The sequence below is a fragment of the Montipora foliosa genome, chromosome 8 (assembly GCF_036669935.1).
Source record: "Montipora foliosa isolate CH-2021 chromosome 8, ASM3666993v2, whole genome shotgun sequence".
In the NCBI taxonomy this organism is placed as follows: domain Eukaryota; kingdom Metazoa; phylum Cnidaria; class Anthozoa; order Scleractinia; family Acroporidae; genus Montipora; species Montipora foliosa.
The window spans coordinates 10,898,489-10,925,988 of record NC_090876.1 but is presented as its reverse complement, the minus strand read 5'-3'; the positions used below and the strand labels follow the sequence as shown (position 1 = coordinate 10,925,988).

General features: G+C 40.5%; 2 protein-coding genes across 3 annotated transcripts in view; one reads left to right on the top strand and one right to left on the bottom strand.

The window, feature by feature from the left end:
• LOC138013383 (uncharacterized) overlaps positions 1–23,083 on the bottom strand; it is a 103,573-nt gene extending 80,490 nt beyond the window's left edge. For both annotated transcript variants that reach the window (XR_011125213.1, XR_011125214.1), the window contains exons 1-2: positions 23,016–23,083; positions 20,397–20,487 (exon numbers count right to left, since the gene is read on the bottom strand). The gene's annotated coding sequence lies outside the window, so the exon portion shown is untranslated. The remainder of the gene's footprint in view (positions 1–20,396; positions 20,488–23,015) is intronic.
• LOC137968250 (uncharacterized) lies at positions 5,656–25,126 on the top strand. The gene is made up of 4 exons (XM_068814861.1): positions 5,656–6,128; positions 6,239–6,389; positions 10,850–11,063; positions 24,994–25,126. The coding sequence occupies exons 1-4, from the start codon at positions 6,102–6,104 to the stop codon at positions 25,124–25,126; spliced, it is 525 nt and encodes a 174-aa protein (XP_068670962.1). The 5' UTR covers positions 5,656–6,101.
• Positions 25,127–27,500: the final 2,374 nt, after the last annotated feature.

Here is a 27,500-nt window from a genome sequence, read left to right as displayed (position 1 = left end):
GCATAATTTTTCTTCGTTAAATTAAACCCTACTGCTTGACTAAGTTTCTTCTTTCTAATTTTGTGCCGTGGCTATTTTGAAATTGAAGTTTTTATTTTCGAACAGAGTTCGTTTTATTTGTTAACCTTATCTTGAGGTTTAGACAACAACAACAACAACAATACTCTATTTACTCTTTACAGTTAATACATATTTGCAAATACTGAAGATATAAAAGATATAACAAAATATGGAGAAAGAGATATGTGAATAAAATTCGAGTCAGGGGAACAAATGAACCTTGGGGTTTTCGAGTTAACTCCCTGCATTTTACGTGGAAAACAAAATAAGCAGAAGGGACTGAAAGAGACAAGTAAATAAACTGCAAACAAAGAGAGACAGACGGTTTGGTGGAAAAGACGGGGTACGGGGTGCACGGGTGCCGGGGTCTGTGGATAACACGGGGTGACGGCGGCAGGTACAAAACAAAATCCTAAACATTTTTTATAGCTAACCTTAGGCCTAATTAGACCCTGGTACCCTGTGTTTTCCACAGACCCCGGCACCTCGTCTTTTCCACCAAATCGTCTGGCAGACTGAACTATACGAGAAGTGGATATTCAAAAAGATTGAATGTTGTCGTTGCTTTCTGAAATTTCTCAACTGAACATCCACACGCACAAATGATATTCCTCTCACCACCCACTTTCCCAGGAATGTTTCAGTTAGTGTGAAGAAGTCCCAGTTGTAAGGGGATTCTTGCCAAAGCAATATAAACGCCACAAAGGTTGCCAGTTTACCGCTGATTCTATCTTCAAACTACTATGCAAGGCAACAACTATTACTATGCAGTCCCAATTTTTCAGGCATACACGAGATTTGATTCCATTGAACCCCGGTTGTAAACTGGTACAGTGCTCCATCAAACAAATGATTTTGGGAGTTCAGATTAATGAACCCAGTGGAGGATGTGGAAAGGAACAGACTATATATGACTTTACTGTAGGGCTAACGTTGATAACTGCGATGATATGAAAGAAGAACAGGCAAGATACTATCTTAGTCTTTTCTTCATTCTTCGAACTAGGCAGGCAGACGTCATAGAAAATAGAAATTTCGCTTGCAATAAAAGACGCCGATTCTCCGCGAAAACCCTGTCTGAGCCTACCTGAGCCTGCTATCCGGCGAACTTTATGAAATCTGACCAAACTGAAGTCTACAGAGACGGTAATTTACTTGCCATTCTTCAATATGCGCAGTGCCGATGATTGAACTGTGACGAGTTGAAATGCCCCTCAACCCCAGCTCCAATGTAACGTATGCTTGTCCTTGCGATGAAAGGTATTTACTGTCAGACCTTATCCAAAAGACGTAAGGACGAGCCACATAGGGGATGGAACACAGAGCTTCGAGTCAATGATTGAACGAGTTGAAATACCCCCAACCACCAGCTCCAATGCAACAAATGTTTTTCTTTGCGATAACAATTATTTACTGCAAGAAATCAGCAATATACCTTGCTCTAAAAAACACAAAAACGAGCGATGTAGGGGATAGAACAAACACAATCGATGATAAATGAACATATGTGAGTTGTGGGAGAGACGGAATTCACGCAGCGTTAATTGATAACACCGAAACACAAGCATTATTAAAAGGAACGACAATGGAATTTACGAACATTTGAACAGATTCCTGTCCTTTAAGGTTTGGCCGCTTCGGAACGTGGTCTTGCAACCCGCATTTGAATTTAAAATAATAATGAGTGTTTTGCCGCTGTCGCTCTCTTCGCAACAAAAAGTTGTTATCTTTGCAAGATGTTCTGACTTTGTTCTTTATCTGGCTCAGTTTTTTTGCCATTGTGCCTCAAACCAGGAGAGTAGCCGTGATCCGGATTTTGAAAGAACCCTTCCCGGAAACAGTCTGAATATTTTTCATCTAAGGCCAAAACAAAGGTATGAGGAAACGAATTCAGGGAATAAAATTTGGTACTGACTGTACTCGGTTTAACTACCGAGTTCAAGATGTCAAATGTAGTCTTAAGCATTTCGTTAGAGACGGTGAAACGAGCGTATCGTCGTCATTTCGCGTTGAGATCGGATCACAAACCATTTTGATAGTTTACTCCAACTCAACAGGTTCATTGCTATGGGCACTTAAAATTGTTGCATTGGCTCCGATCGCTTTGACCTTAGACACAAAAACGAATCATAAAAGCAGCACTAATTACTCACCAGTTTTCAATCTGTTCGGTCGCTTCTCGCGCAATCAACTTCACCAAAACAATGCTAAGGAATTAAAATCGCTCCGAAAATCACCAGTCTCTCTCACCAAGAGTATACTGAATTGTAGAGAGCTCCGAATGCACAGTTTTGGTTGCGCAACGACAACAACAGCAGATGAAACGAGTGACTATAATCTCTACAGACGAGTATTTCTTTAAATCGGGATTAATCTTCTTAATCTGGCTTCCGTTTGCTTTAGCCTGACTCGGTCTAGAAAACCGTCCCCATCTCACCAGTGGTGTCATGCAATCTTTATGACGGCTCAACTGACATCATCTCAAGAAATAATATTTTTAGCCGGGCCGGGACAAATTCATCTTATTTTTTGTCACATAAAAACGTACAAAACATCATGTAAAATGCTTCTTTTAGTAAAAAAATACTTTGTTAAAGATAATTATATTTAAATACGCTTTGAATCGATAACTTTTCACGGCTTGGCCAGTGACCACTTATTATTATTATTATTATTATTATTATTACTTGACCCAATAATACTAGTTAAAACGTATTAAGGGAGGTCCTGGACAACAAACGTTAAAAAGTCAGAATAGATGATTGGAAGAACAATGATTTAAGCACATTTTTGCGTAACTCAGCTCAGAACTCGACAGGGGACTCGTTGGAGCAAAGAGTTAATTAAGAGTTCTCTTATTCCAACTAAATGACCAAGTATTCTTCAGACATGTTTTTCTTGTAGCTATATGTTGCTGAACGAACCGCGGCACAGGTGATCTGATTTTAAGATGTCAACAGCAAATCAAGGGCTTGGCTGGGATGCCTTGTACCAAGCGTCGGGTTGTCTGTGAAACCGGCGAGATTTAGTAGATCGTTCGTTTTCGAAACAAAATTCGCCGCGTCGGATCTTTCTCGTCCATAAAACAACTTATACCAGTTCAGAGATGTTTTCATGATACTTAAAGGTGAACTTATAAACAAAATCGTCTTCGTCCTTAGGTAAAGAGCGAATCCAAAAACAAGACTTGATGTTTCAGTACTTCTTCTGCGCATGGCCGACATTCACGGGAATGCATGCAGCGGCGGGACTGCTGCGGAATTGTTTCAAAAAGCTTAACAGTTTAATTAATAGCGTAGATTTCAAAGGTATTTTCTTGCTCAGTGGCAGATCTTTCTTCTCCGGGTAGGTCATGGACTAGACTCCAGCTGGGAGAAAAGGAGTTTTAAATGATCTTTGGAAGTATTAATTTTACTTGGATATTCAAAAAAAGCAAAAAAGAGGCCAGATTAAGAAGAGTAATCCCTATTTAAAGAGTTGAATTATCTCGTTCTGTATTGATTGTTCAGTATTCGAAAGGGTCGATAAGACACAACACGACCTCATCCCCCGCCACTGGCAGCCTACATTTTGGTAGTATTTATCCAAGGTGCAATTATCGTCATCATCATCATCATTATCATCAATATAATAATCACGGTAATCATCAAACGACTGCGCAACAATTCAAAAAAAAACAAATGTAAATGGGATTATGCTATTCCATTTCTCCTAATACTTCCTTTCCTTAATAAAGTTAAGATTCTTCACGTGGAATTTATAAAAAAAAAAGTTATATCTTGACATCAGAAGCTCTGGACATACGCTGCACGGCCACACAGTGTGCGCAATGCTTGTCATATTTTAAATTTGTCGTTTTCTGGTGGCCCAGTTCAGACAAATTTCCCATATCATGGCACGGGGGGTGGTGGGGGGGGGGGGAAATTGACCCCTCCCACAGACCCAGGTGGGAAACTCAATTAAAAACGGATTCGTTGTCGGGTTAAAAGACGCGAAGACATCTCTAGTCGGACAAGAATCTATGTTGTCGGTCCTAAATCCAGTCTCAGGTTGAATCCGTTTCTACTTACGGTTAAATTGGTGATCCTCGTTCTAGCTACAATCTTGGACAGAATGAAATGGAACAGCAAACCCCCATCCCCCCAAATCAAGGATGAAGCTTCGCAAAAGCCAAAACGCGCCATTTTCCCATCCTTGATTTGGAGGGGGGGGGGGTACAAATTTCCCATCTATTTTGTCCAAGATTGTAGGTTGAATATGCACTCTACATAGTTTAAAGAAGCGGTCAACACCCCTAAAAAGGACGGAGAACAGTTATACCTTCCCTCAAGCTCTGTTTTACGCATTTCAACACATCTTCTTCATGTTTCGTATCATCTCATCATCATTATTACAAAAGGAAACAAAGAACCGTACTATGCATTTACCAGTACTCGAACTTTGATCCTCCAAATCTCTAGTCATGTGTCTTCACCACCACAGTTCAACTTAGCTACAAACACGCTCAACCAAAACAGTTCTTTTCATTATATACTTTCGCCGGTATAGAAGTCATTTGATATCCATGTATAATAACCAAACTAATCAGTCCTAACCAGGCCCTAATTATTCCCTAATTTAGGCTTCAATGCATCCGTGAGTGCGTATTCAACCTAAGTAAAATGAGGATCATCAATTTAACATAGGTCAAAACGGATTCAACCTGAGAAAGAATTTTACAGGTAACATCTAAAGAACCATGAAGGTGTTTTTCGAATTCTCTGCCTTTTTTTTTTTTTTGCTGTCGAATCGTCGATTCAAAACCCATCAAGACAGGGTTCGTGCTGTTAGTTAATGAAGCAACTGCGAAACTTTGATTGGTCATCGCAAGCTCAGCTACGATTCATCTCAGTCTGTGATCCTTTTCGGGAATAAGATCCTATGAACAAGTATGTAACGTGATAATATCGGGCGCTTTCCAGTCGACCAGAAGTTTTAGTTGAAAATTTCGATAATTTCATGTGGCAAGTGGAACAGCATTTTCCGGTTGCCCGCTCGAGACCCATCACATCAATGGGTATCGCCGAAAAATGCATGCAAACAGCATTTACGCCCGAGGAGGAACGAACCAATGGGACGGAAATTTTCGGGTTCTGTCGAAATTCCGGAACTTCAGGACCACTTCGCGGGGTAAACCCGATTGTTTCCGAAGTATTTCCGTTCCATGCAGTCGATTCCTTTTCCAGTCTTCACGAAATTTTTGGCCGAATGGAAAGCGCCCATCGTTTGGATGAATAAAAATCTTAACATGGACTAAAAACAAAAACGAATATATTACTCGGGCATTGTTTTGCACGGGTCGTCACGACAATTTGCTCGTTTCTAACGTATAATAAATCTAACACTCATAATCTCAAATATTCCAAAATTTCGAGTTTTTTTTCCGACTGTGCATATCTTGGAGGTAAGCTCTGAAAAATGCAAGTAAAACAGTTAATATGTTGACCTTATAATAAACACTCAAACCCCAGGCCAAGTGGATACTTAAGAAATAAAAAGCTTTTGGTTAAGCTTAATTTTCGTTCAGCGGATGCGTCGATGTTGCTGACTGTTTAGGCTGACCAGCCAATGGAAGAGCCATTTAGAAGAACTGGAGACGTGTTATTGTAACGTCTTAATTAAGCTGATCTCAGTGGATCGCGATAATGAACTGCAGGGATTCAATAAATTCAGGAATAGAAGCCGGGTTACCACACTTATAAACCACAAATCACACCACTTGAGCCGTTTTCTCTTCCTTGTTTTGTTTTTTTTTTCCCCAAAATGCGTTTTTTTTTTTAATCACAGAGACCATCATTAAGCTTCTTAAAAACACGGAGCGAGCCTATAATGGTGGCTGAGCGGCTCAGCCCGTCAATCAGAAATTGGAATACTCTGCTTTGATTGGCTTATTCAACCAGGCGTGTCGTACTCTCGCGAAATTCGTACGAAGAACTGGAGGCGACCGCACAAGGGAAGGTCTGTTTGCTTTCTTTGTAAAAAGGTCAGCGAAAACAACGAGAATGGCATCTACAGAAGAATTTAGACAGGTATCGTACTTCATATACATGCATTTTAACTTCTTATTTTTGTTGTTTCACTTGTGAAAGCATATCGATTGTTTTCGAGTTGTTTACTCAACGTAAATGCCGTGTTTTAGGTTGTAGTTCTGATGCCAGCGAGTGAAATGGAATCTCTGCATTCTTTTGTAGCCTTCAGCGGCGGGGAGGTTGTCTCTGAAACCAAACCCAGCCGAAGGAAAAAAGCAAAAATACAACAAGATAGCAGTGTCCGTGAAGAGGAAGATGCTGGTAAATTTATAAATGTAGCTTGATTTACATGTCGCATAATTTCAGCCGAGCTTGACAGAAACTGATGTAATTCTTTGTAGATGCCCACGTTCAAACTATAATCAATCGTGAAAATTATCAATGTGTATTTTTATTGTTTCAGTGCATGTTTATAGCGAAATTTGCTTGAATAAAGCTTTTATTCTTTTCAACACAACTCGAACTCAGGGTAAATATTTGTAGTTCGCTTTCTGTAAGTGTATATAAGCTTACTGACTGTAGAAGTGCATTTTATCATGAGAAAAGATTTTTAGTATCATTTTTAGTACGTCATCTCCAGCATTTTCAACACTCTATATTTCAACATATTGTGAAACTCTTAAAAGATAAAGTAAGCGTTAGGACCCGAAATTCCTAACTTCTAAAATCCAAGTGCCGCGCAAACCTTGCAATGTCCAAGGCTATCTATATGTAGGGCCCTTAAAGTGACTGCTTTCTGCATTCGCAATAAGGCGTCTTCCGCTTTCTGCATTCCCAGCATCTCCCGCGCGCTCTTGGCTGTATCCTTCGAGTAGCCGCCCAAGACATCCATCATGATGTTATGTTGGGTTACTCTAATAACCAGGGAATTGTTGGGACAGCTCCCACCGCAGTGGTGCATATACTTGCTGGTTTTCTCTTGGTTCTTCTGCGCTCGGTTTTCAATCCTGGGGCAGGTCATCTCCAGAAGGTTGACTCTTCTCGCCTCCAAATCCACGATCCTCGCATCAATCCGATTTACTCTGACCTCGGTGTTTTCTGTAAACAAGGGAACGTCCCAAAAAGCACTTGCTCTTTCCGTGTGATATTCTGGCTTTGGAGTTGTCTGGGAGTACCAGGGCGGAGTTTTCTCTATGAGAAAATAATCTTCACAACCCCATTGTGTCTTGCGAGGTATTTACCCTGCGACATTGCACTGCAACATGATACTACATGTGCCCTTCCCACGTAACCTACACTTGACATTGTGGTACCGTAGGTTTATAAATCTTGAAATTGTGGTACACCATTGTGGTAGGTTTTCCTGTTTTGTTTTGGTAAAAGTACAGCTTTGTTGGAAGCAGTTGGTTATATAGCTCGAAGGTGCCTGCGATAGTACGCGAGGGAGCAAGCCTCCATTTATGAAGAGCAATTGAAGCAATTTACCAGATCTTCATCCGCTCACCGTTCTTTGAAGAACTTAGCAGTTGCCAGTGCTGGGGCCCGTTCCTCAAAAGTCCCGAGACTTAACGGGCCATTTTCGGGTGTCACAATTCCCTCTGTATCTCAAGAAGAACGGAGAGGATTTAAGTCGTTAAACTTCACAGTCATTTTTCTTTTTGTTACCTTGAACTGAAACATTATAAAAGACCGGCTTTCCAGAACAAGCGGTTGCTGGGTTCACAAATGACTTTTCGGGCCCGAAAAATTTTCGGGACTTTCGAGAAACGGGCACCTGGTCTCGTATCGCGCCTGTTCTCTCTTACTGTGTTCTTTCTTCCGACATTCCTTCCCGAATACCTTTACCTTGATACTTCTCTCCTAACTCGTTGTAAACCCCTGGGTGAGGGTATGTGAAATCTAGACTTACGCCCCATCTTGACTGCATATTTCGTTGCACCATTTTTGAGAGATCTTCTTCCCCTTTGAACACATTTCTCTCTCTTCAAACGCTCTAAGGTAGGTAGGTAAAGTCTGCTACGAGCCTAGAAGGTCCATCAGGCCGGCGCTTATCTCCGGTTTCTGTAGCATGAAGCGACTAGGAGTATTTCTACTCCCCCCTGGATGGGATGCTAGTCCACCGCAGGGTTACCCACAGCGTTAAATTCGCCAGTACCCATCTATGCATCTGGGTGGAGAGAGGCACTGTGAGAATAAAGTGTCTTGCCTAAGAACACAACACAATGTCCCCGGCCAGGACCCGAACCCGGACCACTCGATCTGGAGTGGAGCGCACTAACCATGAGGCCACCGCGCCTCACTCTCAAACGCTCGAACCATGGACATAATATCATCTCGGTTTGAGAAGAGTTTGACAGCGGCCTCCACTTTAGTGAGCTTGTACTCACACTCGACACACCTCAGGCCTCTACCTCTAGATGTTCTGGGAAGGTAAAGAAGCTCAGTAGAAGCCGATGGATGGCTACCACCGCTTTCTTTGATTACCTTCCTTGTTTCTCTATCCAGTTGCTTTAATTCGGACAGAGGCCATGGTTGCGACCACATTGCGTAAGCCAGGATTGGTAAAGCGCACTGGTGAGAGGCAATCACTTTGTGATAATCCGACAGCGGACTGCGTGGTCCAGAGAACAGATAAACTTTGAAGATATATTTTAGATACTCCACACAGTACCAGTTCATCTTCCTGCCTCGCGTTCTACAAGCACTCTAGAAAGTTATAAGTCTCTCCTTCTTTCAGGGCCTTTACAACCTGAGCGCCCCCTATAACTGTGTCACTGCTTAGTGAACCGCGCTTGACATGAGCTGTAGAACCCTTTTTCTCGTTCCATACTAGTTCAACATCTTCCATGACCCCTTTGGTTGCCTTCATCACTCTGTCTAGCTTGCTGTGTGAAGTTGAGAAGAGTTTCAAGTCATCATTATTAAAACAGATGAGTAATCTTGCCCACAACCGGTCTTGACATCATGTACCCCTCTGAAGCTTTCAAAATCCACGCTATGGAGTTGAAAAGTGTAAAAAGCCTCAGGCTCAGGAGGTCACCTTTAGGGGTAGCCCTTTATTAAAGCGGACGATGTCGGAAGTCTTGCGGCCTTGTTTGGTCATTGCTGCAATTCCTGCATTCCAAGTCTTACATAGAGTAGCAACTGTTTCACACATCCATGCCGAGAATTTAACGAGCCTCATCATCTCAACCAACCACTCGTGGCTGACAGAATCGAATGCTTTTTTTCACATCGATCCAAGCCATGCTAATATTTCTCTTTGGATTCCGACTATCTTGACAGACCATCTTACCTATCATCAGGTGTTACATAGTCCCACTGCATTTTGGCCTGACACCTCTCTGCTCATTCTCTAGTAACCCGTGTTTGTCAAAGTGAAAATCCATAGGGCGTAGCAAACACGATGTAAACCACATATACTGGGTGATAAGGCACGCAATTGATCTCTGATTCTCGCTGGAGAACGTACCTGGTTTCCGAATCAGGGTTGTTTTTTCCCCAGTGAACCACTCTGAATAATCCCTTTCTCCACGACCAATAACTTCAGAGCTAGTAACAATTCCCTTGTGAAGGTATTCTGCCTTTTTCCACCAAAAGTTCGCTATTCGGTACGAAAACCTGGTGCACTTCACTTTCGCTTTCTCTTGATCACGTTTGCACACTGTTCTTTGAGAGGGGGCTGGGGCTAGTTTGGTTATTGCTTCCTTGACATTATTATTATTATTATTATTATTATTATTATTATTATTATTATTATTATTATCATGATGATGATGATGATGATGATGATGGCGACTGAGGCGGAACAAACACAAAAAACAGAACACAAAGCGATACAAAATCAACTTATATAGATGGTTTTCACGGTGACATCATCAACTTCTAAGATAAAACCGCAAGGTGTTTTGAATTTTTATCTTTGGGAGGTTGAGCATGACCTAGAAATAAATCTTTTTTCAAATTTCCAGTTCCATGACGTCTTTCGTTTCGAAAATACAGCATTTTAAATTTCCGAATTGTCACCTTGCGTGACACCATGATACAAAGTTATTTGGGTGAAAAAAATTTCTATGCCTATGAATCTCAGCAGTCTGAGCGATTCAAGCACGTTATGAGATGTGTTCATACACATGTATTTTATCTCATGGGTGAAAAGTAGGTGCTTTCGTCGCTAAGTAATTTCCAGATGTTCGTCTGGATTTCTGGCCGCCATGTTGGTGCACAACGGTGGTGCACCAACATCGCGGCTCCATACAAAACTCTATAAAGTTGCGTGAAACACTTCGACAAATAACTCAGAAACGATGTGCCGTACAGACCTGAGAATTGGTGAGGTGATTTATAAATGTGTCTCCTACAACATTCCAAGTTTTCTGCTTATTTTATTGAACGGTTTCGATTTTAATTTTTTTCTTGCGTGTCAGTGAAAACGATCTATAGTGAAACGAACTCGACGGAAAAAAAACGACGCTGACAGTTGTTTGTGGCTGGACGACTAACGTAACAACTGCGGAGAAACTGATACAACCCGAATGAAAAAGCTGTTCGAAGAGCGAAAAACGAAAAGGAAGTGAAAGTAACTAAATTAAAACCTTTTATGAGGAAAATCTGCAAAATGAATAAACTTAGTGCTAAATTCCTGACTAATACATTCCACTCGCATAAAAACTGTTAACGAAGCACTTACACAATAGAGGAACCCTGATACAATTGCACTAATCATGTGATTTGAATCCTTAAAAGCCTTTACAACTAAATCAGCATATTTCTTCCAACAGATGACTTTTGTTTTCGCGAGCTAACTCTCCTCAGACAAGGACCTTCCATTTGGGTTCAACAGTCTAGAAACAAACCCTACTGGCAAAGGTTCTCTGGAAGCGGTAAAGGCGCACAAAAAACTCAATACTTGGTTTTCGTCCATCTTCAGCTCTTTTCGAAGTTCATTCTCCAACCGTTTGAAATGGGAAAGATAAACGGACGAAATACCCAACGGTAAGCTGCTCCTCCTTTAACAGATTTAATTTGAGACTTGAATGACACAAATTCGACGGCGTTAACACGAATAGTCTTCTGGTCCAGTGTTTTGCAGACTAATCTAATCTAGTTACTGTTATCTAACATTCAGGAGTCTGATCGCACCGCTCTTATAAATTTAAGAAAGATGCAGCCAAAAAAGATGTATGATGATATTTCAATAACTAGCAAGGATTAGTGAGGTGCATTCAATTCCTGTTTTGTCATGGACGAGGGATTTGAAAGTAGAATCGTTCTGAACCCTTTCTAGAATTTGTTTAGTAGTGAAGGTATCACACTACTATAAGAATTTTGACTGTTATCTTGTTGCTAATACTTTCATTAACGACAATTGTGGAATACATGAGGTTATTTGTGACAGAACAAGACGGCGTCCCAAACACTGAAATCGGGTGGCATCACGATCGATACTCGCGGGACATCCCGTGGGAGTGATACGATTAGCATGCGTTCTCCTTCGTCGAACGGAAGAACAATTTTTTCATGCAATTATATAATTGTATAAACACTGAGAATCTCAAAAAAAGTCAATGCCTTGACAGAAATAGGTGAGTGAACTGGAAATTTGTGTGGTTGCGAGAAGGACAAGACGAATTTGAATTTGTGACGTAGCGTTAAAAGTTCCCAATCTCCCCCTTCTCATGGGAAGGAAGTTGCCCCATTTGCAGTGCTGTCTCCAGGAAGCAGAAAGCACGAGAGCCACAGGAAAATTGGTCAACGTTCCCTTTCAATTAACCACAAAAAAGCTAAACATTTTCCTGAGTTTTAGAAACTAAAAATTCTGAAAAGAAACTTGTAGAAGCTTTTAAATGATACTTTTTGCGATTCCTGCTTGTGAAGAGGTTCCTATAAAGAAGAGCAAAATGTACTCATAGCAAGGCGTGAATCAACGCCAAGGAACAATAAACGTGTTTCGAAACTCAAATTAATGCGTGAAGGCTTCTGTAATATGATGGCTGACTCCAATCCTGCCCTCAATGGCTGTTCACCGACTCGAGAAAAGGCTGCTTAATTAAATTTAACATAGTCTAGTTGTTCTTTCCCGTGGGAATTTACGGTCGGTTATCTGTCGATTCACATTATCCCAACTGGCCAGTTAAAATCGTATTAGCTTAAGAAATAGCAAATTTTCATGAAAATGTATTAAGTTTAATCAAGTCGCCTAGAAATGCAATGGTTAAGCAGCTTAACCGTAGTGACTGCGACACTTGAGAGCTTTAGATTCTCGGACGAGGACGAGAACGAGTACGAGATTTGACTGCCCGTTTTTAGCGAAAATAGTTAGAAAATTTCTAACCCGGTCGATTACTCTTTGTTGGCAGCATAGGTTGCTCAGTTATTCTTATTCGGCTGGTAGCTGAGTCTTCTTGCTGCTCAAACAATGCCAAAAGGGCTACCGTGTTGTTGAATTGTTTTGACACAACAACATTTTTACAGAACCGCGTACTAAAATGACAACGGTATCACGTTTTGGTTTGCGCGCGCTCAATGTTGTTCTAGAAGAGGGAAGAGGAACGGGTAAGCAAATATCTCATCTCCTCATTTTAAACTCATTTTTCTCCCTCCTCCCTAATATTTTTGGCCGTTTCTCCTTCCTCCCTGATTTTTCAACTTTCTCCCAGATCAGTCCTTTGACGGGATTATGTGACGTAATTCTCGGTTTTCACATGACGTCACGACCGCCATGTTGGTGCCCCTAAACAAAGAAAAGGCAGCCATGTTGGTTGCCTCGACCAAATCCTCCGGGAATTGAACTCTATTATTATGCAAACGCTTCCTTTTGTTTTCGTTGAAAAACATGCCTGTTGATCACGTGAGTGAAAACCAACAATACTACCCTTGCAGTCTAATTTCCACCAGATATTAGCGCCGTTTATACGAGAGAAAATAAGCCGCGGCTTACATAAGACGCGAACACCCCGTTTAAATGGTACAAAATCGAAGTTCGTGGCTTACTCCATCCGCAGCTAGCTCAAACCGCGGCCTTACCTGGCCTAGGGGTTTTGGGCTGTGCTTATCTTGGCTGCGGTTTACCTTGGACGTGAGAGTGTTCGTATAAAATATACTCGAGCGTTGTCCGCGGCTGGCGCTCCTGCGCATGCCCTTGTTTTGTTATTATAGCCCAGACTTCTTTTTTGCTCCCGTCTACTGGCCAAACCGCCCTATTGTGACTTTGAAGACTTTGAATACCTATACATACTATTAAATTTAACATTTAATACCAGCAGAGCTTACCTTTGAAGAGTGTACCCTACCTTTGTAGCCTTTCCAAACCTGCAGACCTTGACCAAAATATCTTGGGGGTTTACGTAACACAGTGCCAGAAGATCAATGTTTGAGAGACAGCTTAATTGCTGCAAAGGCCACAACACGGCGACGTTATCGATGGTATGTCGGAATGCCGAAAGCGCGATTCCAAGGTCAAAAATAAATATATTTCTTAAGATTTGAAAGCGCATCATAACGTTAAGTTGACTATTGCATGTAATCTCTTTGCGCACATTTGATATATGACCCTAACGTACCCTTAAAACGGAATGAAACTTTATAGTCAGTATCCCCAAACCCTAGACCTTGTTTTTTTTTTTTTTTGGCAGAAGAGTTTAAAAGTTTATCTACGAGGGCCAAAGGGCCCAAGTAAAATTGAAAAAGGTACAGGCCCCGTTAACAACAATCCGCTACCAGAGAGGAACGTAAACTAAGGTACAAAGTCTAGGTCCCAGTTGTTCGAAAGCCGATTAACTTAAGGTGATTCCCTTGTTTTGCACCGCGCATCTCATACTGCGCATAGTGCGCATAACATTGCGACTTCGAAGATGGTGGCGTTTCGCGCCGGCCATCTGAAGAGAGGCAACAAAGGCCGCTTTTGCTGTTCAAGAGTTAGTAGGTGCAATCATGATAACTCTTCTCGGTTAAGAAGGTGTTGTTTTGGAACTCGTCCCAGTCCTTTTTGCGGAAAATGATGATTTTGAAGCCGAAATTGCCCCTTTGCCATCCACTTATCATCTTGTTGCGAAGAAACGAGCACGGTGACCACCCATTTTAAATGGTTCTATTTACTTGTTTTTAGGTACACCCAGCACGGAAAACATATTTTAAGGAGAAAAAATGTTGGATGGTAGAGGTTGTAGTATTTACCTATATTAAAGGACGTGAAACTGCATTTGGAGCCTGACACTGAGTGCAAGGTCATGACTGTAGCGGTTCAATTTGCTTACATTTCTTTGCAAGATTGAGCTATTTGAAATCACTTTACTTAAAGATTATAGCCCGGACAAACAAGCAGGTTCAAGTTTTCAGTAATATTCCGTAGCTTTTGCTACATAACAACAATTTTACCGGTTGATCTAGTTTCGAACGCGTCTCGCGAAATTTGGTAAAAAACGCTTAAAATAAAGAGTATACAGCGGGAAAAGCAGCACGGTGACCCCATCTTTTTATTGCATGTTTTAAATGTCCTGTATATGAATATCAATTGTACCAAGTTTGAAAATAATCTGGATAGTACGTCATTTTCATAGGAATTTCCTTAATCCAGGATTAGCGTAAACTTTAAAGTTTTGCCGATTATCAGCGTCGAAAAGCATTTGGGAATAGAAAAATGAACTCCTTGGTTAATTTTTAATCTGGGATTAGCGCTAATCGGCTTTTGAACAACCGGGCCCAGATGGGCAGGGCACAAAGTCCATCAGAGCACAATCCCCACACTACTGAAAAGTAGGTAACAATTAACCGTAAATAATTACAAGCACACACCAGGTCTACTCCTAAGCCATACTCCCCGCCTTCTCCCATTTCACGCTGTTTCTCTCTTCACCCAATATTTTAACGTACTTTCTCCCTCCTCCCACTATTTTTTTGGCCGTTTCACCCATCCTCCCTAAACCGTTCCTCTCCCCTCCTAGAATGTAAAGCTCTCTATCTGACACGAGCCGGTGGAATTCGTCCTTCGGGTAAAATTTCAGTAGCAAACACTACCACACGCATTGTAACCGTGCAACTATGTGTGGCTACGTCCAATACGCTAATAAACTTGGTTGAAGGATTAAGTAGGTTTGAAAGACATTTATAACAAATTGAATTTGTAAATACCGAATTAGACTTGGGCGAACTTAATGCCATCGTAAAAGTATGCTTCCAACTCGAACGTTCTAACCTTCATACCGGAATTGGTATGCGGAATTTTGCCAAAAACATTTATTAAAGCATGTAGTGAACAAGTGGAGTCAGGGTAACGAAGATGCAGTGATTCCCAGTGTGAATTTTGAGATTGCTGAAACTTGGCACTGGTTGCCTTTTTCCCCGCGTCTTGTCCACCCTGGTATGATCAAATTGTCGGTGTGTTCATGAATCCATCATTTTACTAAAGAAGAATCGGCTCTGCTTTCGTACAACTTGATCGTAGATTCCGGATCATTATATATATATGGCCGCGCTGGTTGCGGGATTGCTAAAAACCTTTGTTTTCTCACGCGAAGCAACCAATGCTGATGTACCGCGTTTTCCTCTAGTGGCATCCTTTCTTTAATCCTTTTCAATAAAATTAACCCTCAAAATTTACGGGGCAATTATTTCAAAGATGCCGTCTGCATTAAAAGCCCACAAAAGCTAACATGTAAAAGGATAAGCGCAAGGCATTGCTTGTGACGACTGGCTAAGTAGCTTGCAGTAATGTCACTGAGGTCAGTGTAGCGCTAACTGAGAACAATGAAGCCGTAATGAAAAGAAATTTTTGATCACGAGAAATACATCGCGATGGTTTTTTATATCGATGTACATCAAACGACTTACAAACGAGGTATCTATGTCACGACTTTGAACTCATTTCGGTGCCTAGCGGTACTCAAGTGCATCGATAATGCCTCGTTAGCATCGGGGGTCAAAGACACTTCCACTCAGCCGGTCTGCTGGGTTGGAACACAATTTTACTAAAATTAACCAGACTTGAAAGGTGAAAAATACAGCAAAATGAACACTGACCACAAGACAAATTATCGCACAGTGGGAACCAGTTTTAAGATATCTAATAGCGGGTCGTCTCAAAAACTTAATATTCGTGACAAAAAGGGCAATCGAAAACCAGAGTCTGAAAGTAATGAGCTTGGTAACTTTTTTAGTAGAGACATTTAAGGGAGGAAAAAGGCAGCCCTTTTCGTTCTTCATTGATAAGAATCTTCGGAGACGAGTCAAAGCTGGTCAGTACTGGGAGGGAGACGCGTAAGCACTCTCCCTCTCCGTCCTACTCAAAATAGGAGCTTCTTTACAGTGCTTAGTGCCAGAATACGGAACTGAAGCCGATAATTCAATATATCGGATATATTGAATTATAGGCTTAAGGCCGGCCAGAAGAAGGCCTTCTATTATAAAGGCCCAATAACATTGACAGCTTAACGCTTAGTTTGTAGCGAAGGAATTGACAGCCGGAAAACGGCGCTTGGATACAAGTTTTCTCTGTACTCATCTTCCTCCAGCCATGCATATAAAAAGGGCAACTAACTGCATTCCTTTGGCTCGAATTGCCCACATGATATGAACTCAAGGATGAAAATTGTTTTGAAAAAAAAAATCAACAGCCGAAGCCGGTTTGGTTTTTATGGCTAATAATGGTCGTTTTTTCTCCAATCTCCTGTTCACAAAAAATGTTAAAACTGATTTACTATCTCCTGCATTTTCCTATCCTAGTAGTTGCAGGGCGTTTCTCGGTTGGACTTAGTAATTTACCTTCTTCGCGTAGCCCAGTGGTTGAGCAACTGTCAGAATGTGACTGCATTCGGAACATCATCGTTTCTAAATCGGAGCGCTCGGGTTTATTTTCGCGTGCATGTGAGCTTATCACGGCCTTTTCACGATTTTGGAAGCCATCTTGACGGCTAGGCAAACGCGTCCGAAATAACAGCACTAGTAGGGAGCTTAAGCACGCCCATTTTTGAGACGCGGACGGCAACCGGAAGTCAGCCGTTTTCATTGTTAACTTGTCGCCACACAACCACTTTTATATTGCTAAGAATATTTTCTCCATTGGAGATGATTAGTATAAAAATCTGGGGGACAACACTGTCCTGGCACGCGAAATGTCCTCTTCCGGTTGCTGTCCGCGTCTTAAAAACGCGCGTGCTTAAGTTCGCTATTTGTTTCTATGGGAATCTGCGTTAAAATAACCTGAAAGGACTTTGAATGTAGAAAAATTTGTGAGTGGCAAACTTCAGTTGCGAATCCTACCTGAACTAGAATTTGCCCAGCGACCTTTTTAATTTCCCTTATACATTTGTCTGTAACAGGAGCCCATCTGGAGCGTGCAACTTCCATACAGCGTCTGTGAAACGGCGTTTTCACAAGTAGGTTTATTTTTAGACTGGCCCTTCCCGCGAATTAGGTAAAAAAACAAAGGCAGTTCCGGTTCGGTGACCCTATGACGTCAGCTTAATTTCTTGTAATTGGTCATCGGGCTCCTGTGGAAGTCTCATTCGCTGGAAATTCAATCTAACAATAAATCGGTCTGTGAAAACGCCGTTACACGAACACATTAGAGTTGTAGGCTCCGGGTCATGGGTTCCTGTCTGTAATTTGTTCCCACAGACGCATGTCTGACTTAGCGAAAATTTAAAATTCCGCTGGGCAAATTCTAGTGCAGGTAGGATCCTCAAATTTTGTCAGTAAAATCCTTAGGTTAGCAACTAAAGATTACCATTCACAAATGTTTCTACATTCAAGGTTTCCTCAAGTTATTTTAACGCAGATTCCTACAGAAACACTGTTATTTCGGACACGTTTGCCTACCCATCAAGATGGCTTCCAAAACTATGATAAGATCTCTTATTTCCGATAAATACATTTCTTTATTTCCTTAGCTAGTTTATAATTAGCAGATCTCTTTTTTTCAGAAGGGATTTTACTAATTACCTAATTTTGAGTAGGGAAATCGTGCCAAGAATTGCAACCGTCGTACCCGCAAGACACTTCCCGTCTGGGTAAGAGATAGCAGCATTTTGATACAAAATGTTTTTGCTTCGTTCTACTTTTGATGGATTGTGATGTCTTTAATGTGAACAAGAAATACAACAACCGAGTCCAGCACGTGTCTTTTGTTCCACTAATAACCGCTCCAAAGCATGCTGGGGCCGTTACACGAGTCACACAACGCATGCAATATTACACTACTCTCTACTATACCATTAGAGTTTAAAATTCGCTCTCTATACCATGGACAATTACTTCGAAGAAGTAGGTGAAGAACTTAGTCATAGTGTTTTATGAAGGGTGACAGCGAGGTGAAGGATGTTTTCACAAGCTGAAAGCCCTAAATTCCAGGTCGAAATATAACTTCTTGAGAAAGAGCTGGAGGCGAGGACGGTTGGAGAACTCTGTCCGAGACCAGTGGATTCCGAACCAACCAAGGAAAAATGGAACGACATTTTTCATCAAAAGTCAATTTTCTAGCGGACCGAAGCGTTCCATTTACGTTTCCACCGAAATTTCGGTTACAGCATAGTGAAACGCGACTGGAAACGAGAATTTGTGTAAATGGAACGGCACGTTTCGGTCGGATTTGACCGACCGGTCAAAGAGGACCACCTCCAGAGTTGGTCCCAAATATTTCGGTCGGACCGAACCGAAACGGACCTTTCCATTTAACTTCAGCCCGAAATTTCCGGAAATTTTGGCTTAATGGAAAGCAACCCTTATTTCAGAACGAGTCATGCGAGCCAACATCGCGAGCCATGCGAGTCAGCATGCGAGAGACACAGTTATTGAAAGCTAACCGTTTTAAAATGGGTGCTTAGACTTAATAACAGGTTTATCAGCGCTATTTGAAATGGGTGCTTAGACTTAAATGCGAATTTCGCATGGTTCGCATGACTCGCTGGCTCGCAGATTGTCCAGTCCATTTCTGCACGGTCATATGTCCTTTTAAATGTACTTTCTTACGAGATCAACCAAAGAGACAGAGACGTAGAATTTGTGGCCGGAGGTAGAAGAATTAGAATTGTTGTTTTATCAGTTAGTATGGATTGAATGGTGTAAGCAGGTTCGCTAACTTGAGGACTTATAAGGCTTATCTTAGAAGATCAGCCATATAAGTACTGATCGAATCTTTGAGAAAATTGGACTAGAACGTTCGATTCGCCGAGCACCAGCTCTTCACACTGGCTCAATAAGAAGCCGAAATCAGACGAAAGAGCGAAAGCTATGCAAAGCCACGAAATCAACTTATATTCTAAACCAAAAACAAAAGAACATTTTCTTGGCTTGCGCAACCTTGAGACGTTCTTACCACAATAAGGATGACACAATGGAATTAAGGACAGAATGGAACACAATTAAAGGTAAGAATTGACGCCAAATTGATGACCGATCGCATGCAGCCTGTTCATATATCACTATTTTTGAAAGGTAACTGGATTTGACGGAGAAATTGAATTTTCAGGAAATGTCATGGCTTTTGGCCTTTTTGCGGGTCTAAAACAGTGAGGATTAAAAGACCTGTAAGGTCATGCGGTTGTCTTGTAATGAGAATGTATGTAATCAGGTCTGCTGTAATAACAAGATTAAGAATAGTGTGGGGAAGGTCTGCTTATTTAAAATACATTTTCACTCCAAGTATTGATTTCAAAATCAACTATTTTCTTTGCACGGAACATCTTTGTGCGATACCACATCTGACTGAAACTTGCAAGGGGACAATGATCTTTGAAAAACGAGTAGTGAGTAGGCTTTCAAACAACAGAATTACCTTCTCATGATGATCTGTCAAGTGAAAACTGAAGCATGACGGTGATTTAACCCCAAACTATGAAATGCCGGAAAATTGGCCACTGAGTCGCCGTAAAGAGCTTAAAAAAATTGGCATTCCGGCCGTGCATCGGTCAGTCTTTATATCCTAAAACTTGAGAGAGAAACTGGCTTGTCACTTTCTTCGTTTTCAAATTGTTTGTTTTGTTGTGTTAAAATGAACGACTGGAAACTATAGAGAACTCCTCTTATATACAAGGACGGTCCTTTGATCAGGACAGATAACTCATTTTGGGCAAAACGCTCATGTGATTTCGATGATAGAGCATGCAAATCATTAGGATATTAACAAAAACGCGCCTTACCATTTGGGCCGCGCTTCTTTTTTCAGGCACTATTTCCCATTTCGGGGCAATACATTCATGGACCCGTATTTCGACAAAAAGGAAGACATTTGGTATCTAATAGAAGAGACATGCTATTAAAGCTATCAGATAAACTTCAAATTAACGCTATCGTGATCATGATAAATCAACTTGTTAACTTCGGTTACTTACTTACCAAGATGTATTTGATCGGTAGCAAGCCACTGGATACGCCTTGTGGTCCCACACTATTTCAAAACCCTCGTATACTCCTTTAGCTGTGAACGCTGCAAAGCAAATCCTAGTTGTCAGTGCTTGCTCTTCAACGAGCTAAAACGATTTTTAGGCATTAAGCAATGTGTGCAAACCCTAACAGAACTAAAAATACCCCAAGTGCTCTAAAAGCGCCCAATATATATTTCAATAATTGAATTGCACGTTTGTTCGTCGCGTCACCATATATCTTTAAGCCGAAAGCGCCGAAAGCAGAGATGAAACAATATTTAAACCGCTACGAAATAAAGTTATTAATAAAATATGCAAGAAATATCCCATTCTCGGACCTACTTAAAGACGATTAAACCATACAATTTTTAATACTACAATGGCAACAAGGTTTTTTTTTCTTACTCAAGCCAGTTGAAGAACAGGCAATAAAAATATTAAGTCTGAGTAAGAAATCATATATGGACCAATGAGTAACGGGCTGATCTGACTACTAAATATCTTACTAAACGATTTAATGGTGAATAAAGCTTACTTGTAGCGGATTAAAGACAATAAATATTTGGAGGATAAGTATAATGAACAGCTCTTTATTAGACTTTTATTAGAATTGTACTGCTCAGACAATGACCAGGTGCCGATATCCCAATTCAGTTATCTAAACAACACGACATTGTTCCCTTTCTACCGAATAGTGGACCAATTTCAGTACTCCTCTTATAACAATTAACTAATCAAATAAAAAGGACAGAGGTGTGTTGGAGCACCAAAAAAAAAAAAACTCTTCAAGGCATCTCTCAAGGAGTGACAACATAAATCTCAGTAGGCAGTGGCGAGTATGACCAAAAGAGGTGCAGCTGCCGTTGAGCAACACAAACTACAGAAGCACTGATCAGGAAAAAGTCGCTGCGGAAGTCAAAAGCGAATCTTCCACCCCCAGAAACCGCCATTCATCAATGCCAAATTTGTGGTCGATTGTTTCGTGCACAGATTAATGGACTAATCAGCGACAGACGCACAGTGTTTCACTCACGTCGGCATCATATTTGATTACTCTTTTATGGAGACCGGGTTTCGGTTCAACCCCATTTTTCTAATATCGTATTTATTACGTGAATAGGTTTGCAAAATTAGTCAATTAGACGGTCGCCCGAACAGCTGCATGTTTATCTTTTTACCACCATGTTTGTCTATGTTTTCCTTCATAAATGTCCCCAACCTGTAGCATCAGCGACATTAGGGCCGTTTATACGAGAGAAAATAAGCCGCGGCTAACTCTGGCCGCGGGTTACGTAAGCCGCGAAAGGAACTATTTATACGAGTATAAACTTCCCGGCCAGGATAAACCGCGGCTTGAGTAAGCCGTGAACGTAGATTTTGTACCATTTATACGGGGTGTTCGTGGCTTACGTAAGCCGCGGCTTATTTTCTCTCGTATAAACGGCCCTATTGTCTTTCTTTTAAAAACAGCGTCAACTGACTGCATACCTATAAGAAAAAAGCAAAGTTCTCGCTAAAGTAAAGAGGTTTTCATGAGGTATTTTTATCGAAAACCGTGCTTGTATTCGAAGACAAAGACGGTTAAGTGGCCATTGATTCTCATTAATAACATTCTTTGGGTTTCATTTGTCGACGGAAGCACTTGCCTAAGTTGTTTTTCATTTGTCTCGTTTTGTTTAATTAAGGAACTTACAAAAAAGAGTTTGAAGGACGTGACAGATTTCTTGAGTTACTTCGTCACAGAGACTGCGAAAAACAAATTTGAAAATAACTAGAAATTTGAAATGCACACAGACCGCAGCAGTTATCAATTCACCTCTAACCCTGTTTATGTACCACACACCCATCGAGACTACACAGTTGAAAGCCGCTTTCAGTATTACTTGATGAAATCGGTGCGTGCGCCGGTGTCGTTTCGATTAATTAGTTAATTTAAGAGCTCAGCCTGTTTAAGCGGTGTGATCCCTTGACAAGGGGAACGTGCATAAGAGTCAGGGTTTTTACTCAGCTCGATTAGCTTTTTAGTTATTCTGAGTAAACATTACCTTGGTTTGTATTAATATATTATAAATTATTGTAATCTTTAACTTTTATTTTGGTAATAAAGCTTGTTGTTGTTGTTGGTAATGGCTGGCAATAGGCGTTTCTCGAAATTTCCAAACTCGATATCAGCTGCCGGAAAAGCAAGACAATTACTAGGTCTTAAGATTTGTGAGACGCAAAAAAATATATATAGAAGTCAAACTGTTTTTTCCTCATTTATACAAAACATTTATAAACAAACGGATTCTCTAGTTGTCCTTTTCCACCTAAAACAGTTCATTGATATAAAAACCTGTAAAATTGCTTTTTTGGATGGCTGGTTTATCTCTCTGCGCTTCAGTTTATGCCAAAGAGGTAGGGCTGGCTTGGATGCTACGCTCTTTGGTTCAAGCCCAGTTTCTCAACCATGCATGCTTTGTGAGGATTTTGTCATGCAGTTTTGCTTTTGCGTCTTTCCCATTTCAGCATTATGAAATAATGAACTTGCAAATGTATTCTTTGCAAAAAAGGAAATCTACACTGAAAAGTTTGGAGATTTTAGACTTACGTACGGTCCTGACAGCTCAACTTGCAGTACGCTTGCTGTTGAGGCTGCTAATTGCAACAACACTGTGTGGATTGAAGTTTAGTCGGTATTTATTTATATAGTCGAGGTTAGCGAGGTTAGAGAGATTTAGCTTAGGGTTTACGTCAAAAGGCAACTTGATGACAGGCTGAAATTTGATTTTGCCAAAACTCAAAGAAACGTCTTGGGTGTGGGCTCAATTTCTGGAATGTTTGCTGCAGATATCAAGCAAATTCTAAAACAAGAGAGAGCCAAGTTTGAATACACTACGAATTTTCATGCTTTTACGCCCGGACAAGGAACAGCCCGTTGTCTCCCGTTCGCCATTTCACGTCATCTCTCTATTAATAGAAATAACGCAGGTTTGTCTTTCTAAAATCAAGTCTGCAACACTTTTTTTAGTTCGCCTACAGTGGAGTTGAAGTTTTTGTTTACGTCGGAAACCATACTTGTTGAGTTTTCCAATACTACATGATTTTACCTGAGCTTTCAACCAATGAATAAAAGTTCTCTGTCCTCTGTGGAAGTTAATTTAGGAAACATGATGTGACATGGCATTAAAATTATTTAAGTACTATTCGCTGACACTTTAAATATCATTCCGCTTAGCTGAAAAACTATAAAAAAGTATTTTGGCACTTGAACTTCTCAGGGGTTTATATTTCTTTCTAAAATAATTTTACTAAATCAATGTTTAACAGTCTTCCTTTGGCCAAAAGACTAATGTTGATGAACTTCGCAAAAACGACAAATAATGGCAAACAAACATTGGTCTATTTCAAGCCCCATCATTCGGAGAAAACCTATCTTTCCCTATCTTCATGGACAAGCGGTTGTGTTAGTCCTTCACTAATTAACTAAATTTCTCATTTAGCATACTATTGTTCATACCTACAAGTTGCAAATCACGGAGACCAAGATAAAGATGGAAGAGCATACAGATAAAAAGGTGTCTGGTGTTGTTTTTCAGATGCTGTGATGAGACTGCCTTGCAGAATCACAATTTTATGTTTATCATGACACAGAGACAGCGGTTAAGTCATTTCTAGAACATTGATGGCATCATTCATAACGTGATATTGTGAATGCGGAAAATTAGAAAGGAAATTGAAAGCCTTGAAATAAAAAACAAACGCCCTGGATGTATTGACACAACAAACCACACCCATGATTTTCTTTTGCAAATGATTCATTGCTAAAAACATAAAGAAAGCTGTGTTTTTGTTTCGCTACAAAATTGAAATTGCTGGCATGGTAAATGTGCCACATTTTCAACACGAAATTGCTGTAGATATAATGAAGAACGCGCTCAGAAATTTGGGAGACCTAAGAAACAGTAGTAGGTGACTGTTTATACAGCAATTCCACGTTTTCCTAAAATTTCCCTATTGTTTCTATGAGACAATAAACCCATGCAATTAAGATATTTCCGTTAAATTCTTCTTTGCTTTTTCACATCACTGAAGCTAATGAGAAACGAAAACAAAAATCCAAGGCCGTGTGGAGCTTCATGAACCTTGGCAAAGCCTCTGGGTTCAAAGAAAAAACAGTGGAATCATTAAAAACAACAGTGATATAAAATATTATTTGGCAAGCATTCGCCCCCTACAAGGTATCCAAATGATTAGTGAGCTAAAGAAGCAAACCATACTGAAGCGGATTGACTTATTTTGGATGTCGCCTGAAAATAGCTTTGAAAAATACAGATAACTCTCATGCGAATTTGTCAAAAACAAAAACAAAAACAAAGAATTCCAGAATATTGATTTTCTTATTGCAAGACTCTATGAGATAAAACACTATTAAATCATTTCTTGTTGAAAAGGGGAAGTTCTTGCTGTGCACAATAAGCCATTGTTCTGACATATTGCGGAAGCCTTGCAGAGTCTCTTTCTCTTCCCTAACTTTGTTTATTTATGTTGCTTTACAAAACCTTCTGTTGTTTTGTTCCTTAAAACAGCCCGCACTCCGATTGGACTCTCGACAAAGACATTATAATGAAATTTGAAGAAGTGCGCAAAGTGTTCAGCGGACGGTCCCATCATTGCTGCGCAGGTCCTGGATTTGTGTTCTGGAGGTTCCGGGTTTTGTAAATAGCAATCTTATCCCCAGAGCCCACGTGTCTTTTGGTCAGCGCCAAGACACGGAGCTCTGGAATAATCAATTTCAGAAGTGTGTTGATTGGCTAACTGATTTAGCAAACTGCTCATGCGTAAACTACCTAGCATAAAATAGCTTGCAATTTACGAATATGGAGCAAAAATCTCAAACTAAACTTCAAACACGAAGATTTGTCGCTGTTGTTGTAAACCCTTGTGTTATAATGATCACCCCATTTCACTTTTCGGCAATCTCGTACCCAGAGTCCTCGGGCTTCTTGGTCAGCGCCCGGAGAGACTCTGGGATAATCGACTCCATTTTCCCAGGAAATGTGGGTTACGGTCTTCTTGCGCATGCTTGAGTTTAAACGGAGAAATGGCGGGTTGAAAGTGTTCGAGAAACAAAAATTTTAGCCTTACACACCATCAAAGAAACTGCAGAAATGATCATTGGCTTGCTGTAAGAGCAAGTGAAGATGAAACCTCTGACGCTTTCGGTGAGTGTATTTTAAGTGTTTCAGCGTGCACGTACATTCCATCGTTCAGAATGCCATCGTGCAAGCAACACGATCGACAAATTTTTGGGGAAACGACACCAATGTCCTCTTCTACTACAATTGGATGTTTCCGTAATTCTGAATGGCTTCGACAAAACCTCATTCCACGGATTTATCCTCAAAGAGACTGATGTAATGTTTTCCCACGGTGCTTTTGAACAAGCAACAGTAATCACTTTTTAGCATCGTGGGAAAATTCCCGTGCGGTATAAGACATAATTCAAACCTCGTCGTTTTATTATATTTGTGATTTGTATATTTCTGAGGTAGAAAAAACAAACAGCTCTGAAACTAGTTTTAGATTTTGAATCTCCCTCCAAATTCTGGGGCTTCCGAATTACTTACCGACTTCCTGTTGGACTGCCATTGCCAATCAAGAATATAGTTCAAGTCCATTATCCCAGAGTCTCTCCGGGCGCTCACCCGCTGGCCAAAAAGCCTGAGGACTCTGGGTACGAGATTGACTTTTCGGTGAAAATGTTGGAGTTCCGAAAAATTGATTATTCCAGAGCTCCGTGTCTTGGCGCTGACCAAAAGATACGTGGGCTCTAGGAAAGAGATAGTTTTAATCCGGCCAAGTGGTTACTTCCTTTCTTTTCGGGTTTTCAACTTTGTTAAGTTTCGATTGAATCGTTACTTAGTTGAATGTCAAAGTAGGACTTGAAAGCTAAGTTCACTTCCACTAAAAGACAACGCGTTTTCATTCTTTTGCAAGCAGATTCTGTCCTGAAAGTCCCAGTAACTTGCCGTACCCGAAAAGCTAACTGTAAAACTAGTAGTAGCTATTGTTAAGTGCCAACGAGACAGTCAATACTTTTTACATAGTTTGCAGATTTGTATCAGTTTTTGGAGCCCAATAGTAGTTGTATTTTTTTCGCTTTAAAGTACTGCAACTCAACTTATTTAAGTTAACAATAACGCAATGCCTATAGAAATGTAAGTAAAACCCTTGCACACTTGAACAACAATGTAAATGTCAACGTGTTTTGCGATAATATTAAAAGTGCTGCTGTGAATTTTAAACGGCCGTAATTTTAACTGGAAAATACAATTATTAAGTTGGATGAAATCAACGCCATGTACAAAATCGGCAAAAGGTTTTGAGTGTGAAACATGCCGTGGGGAATCAAACTCTCTTGCATGACACATGAAAATTGCTTCACTAGCAGATTTTTTATTTTACAAGATACAGCCACGAATTATATGTCAAATTGATCGTTTAATAGCCCTTTTCACGGTTAGTTTTTTAAATTTGCATTACAATGTAATCTAACGTGAATGCGAGGCAATTTCGGGTTAAAACTACAAACTAGACCCTCCGTGAGGGTACACTGGGTTGCCTGTGGTACGTGCAGCGTTAAAGGCAAATTTTTTCAAGTTGGGGGGTCATTAAGACCATTTATTATATGGCTTGTGTTTGTAGCCGATATAACGCGCGCTCTGATTGGCTAATTGTGACTGAATTGTAGGGCATTATTCTCCCGTAATGCCCACGGGCCGATTACCGGCTTGCAAAAACAAAGCAAAAGGTAATTTAAAAAACATATTTCCAAAAGCGTATAACTTATTTACAGACAACTGAAACATTTTATGAAAGCGAAAGTTGAACGAAAAAATTTAAGAAAAATAACAGTAAAATATGTTTTCCAGGCAAAATTTGGTCATTTTAGCGTTGATTACGAATTTTTGGATGCAAAACTAAAATTTTCTGCAATTTATCTGCTTTCTTGGACATAAATTCGACCGAAAACTGATGATGCACGAATATTTTTAGATTTTTAGGAATAATCGGATTAGCGATCAATGCGTAA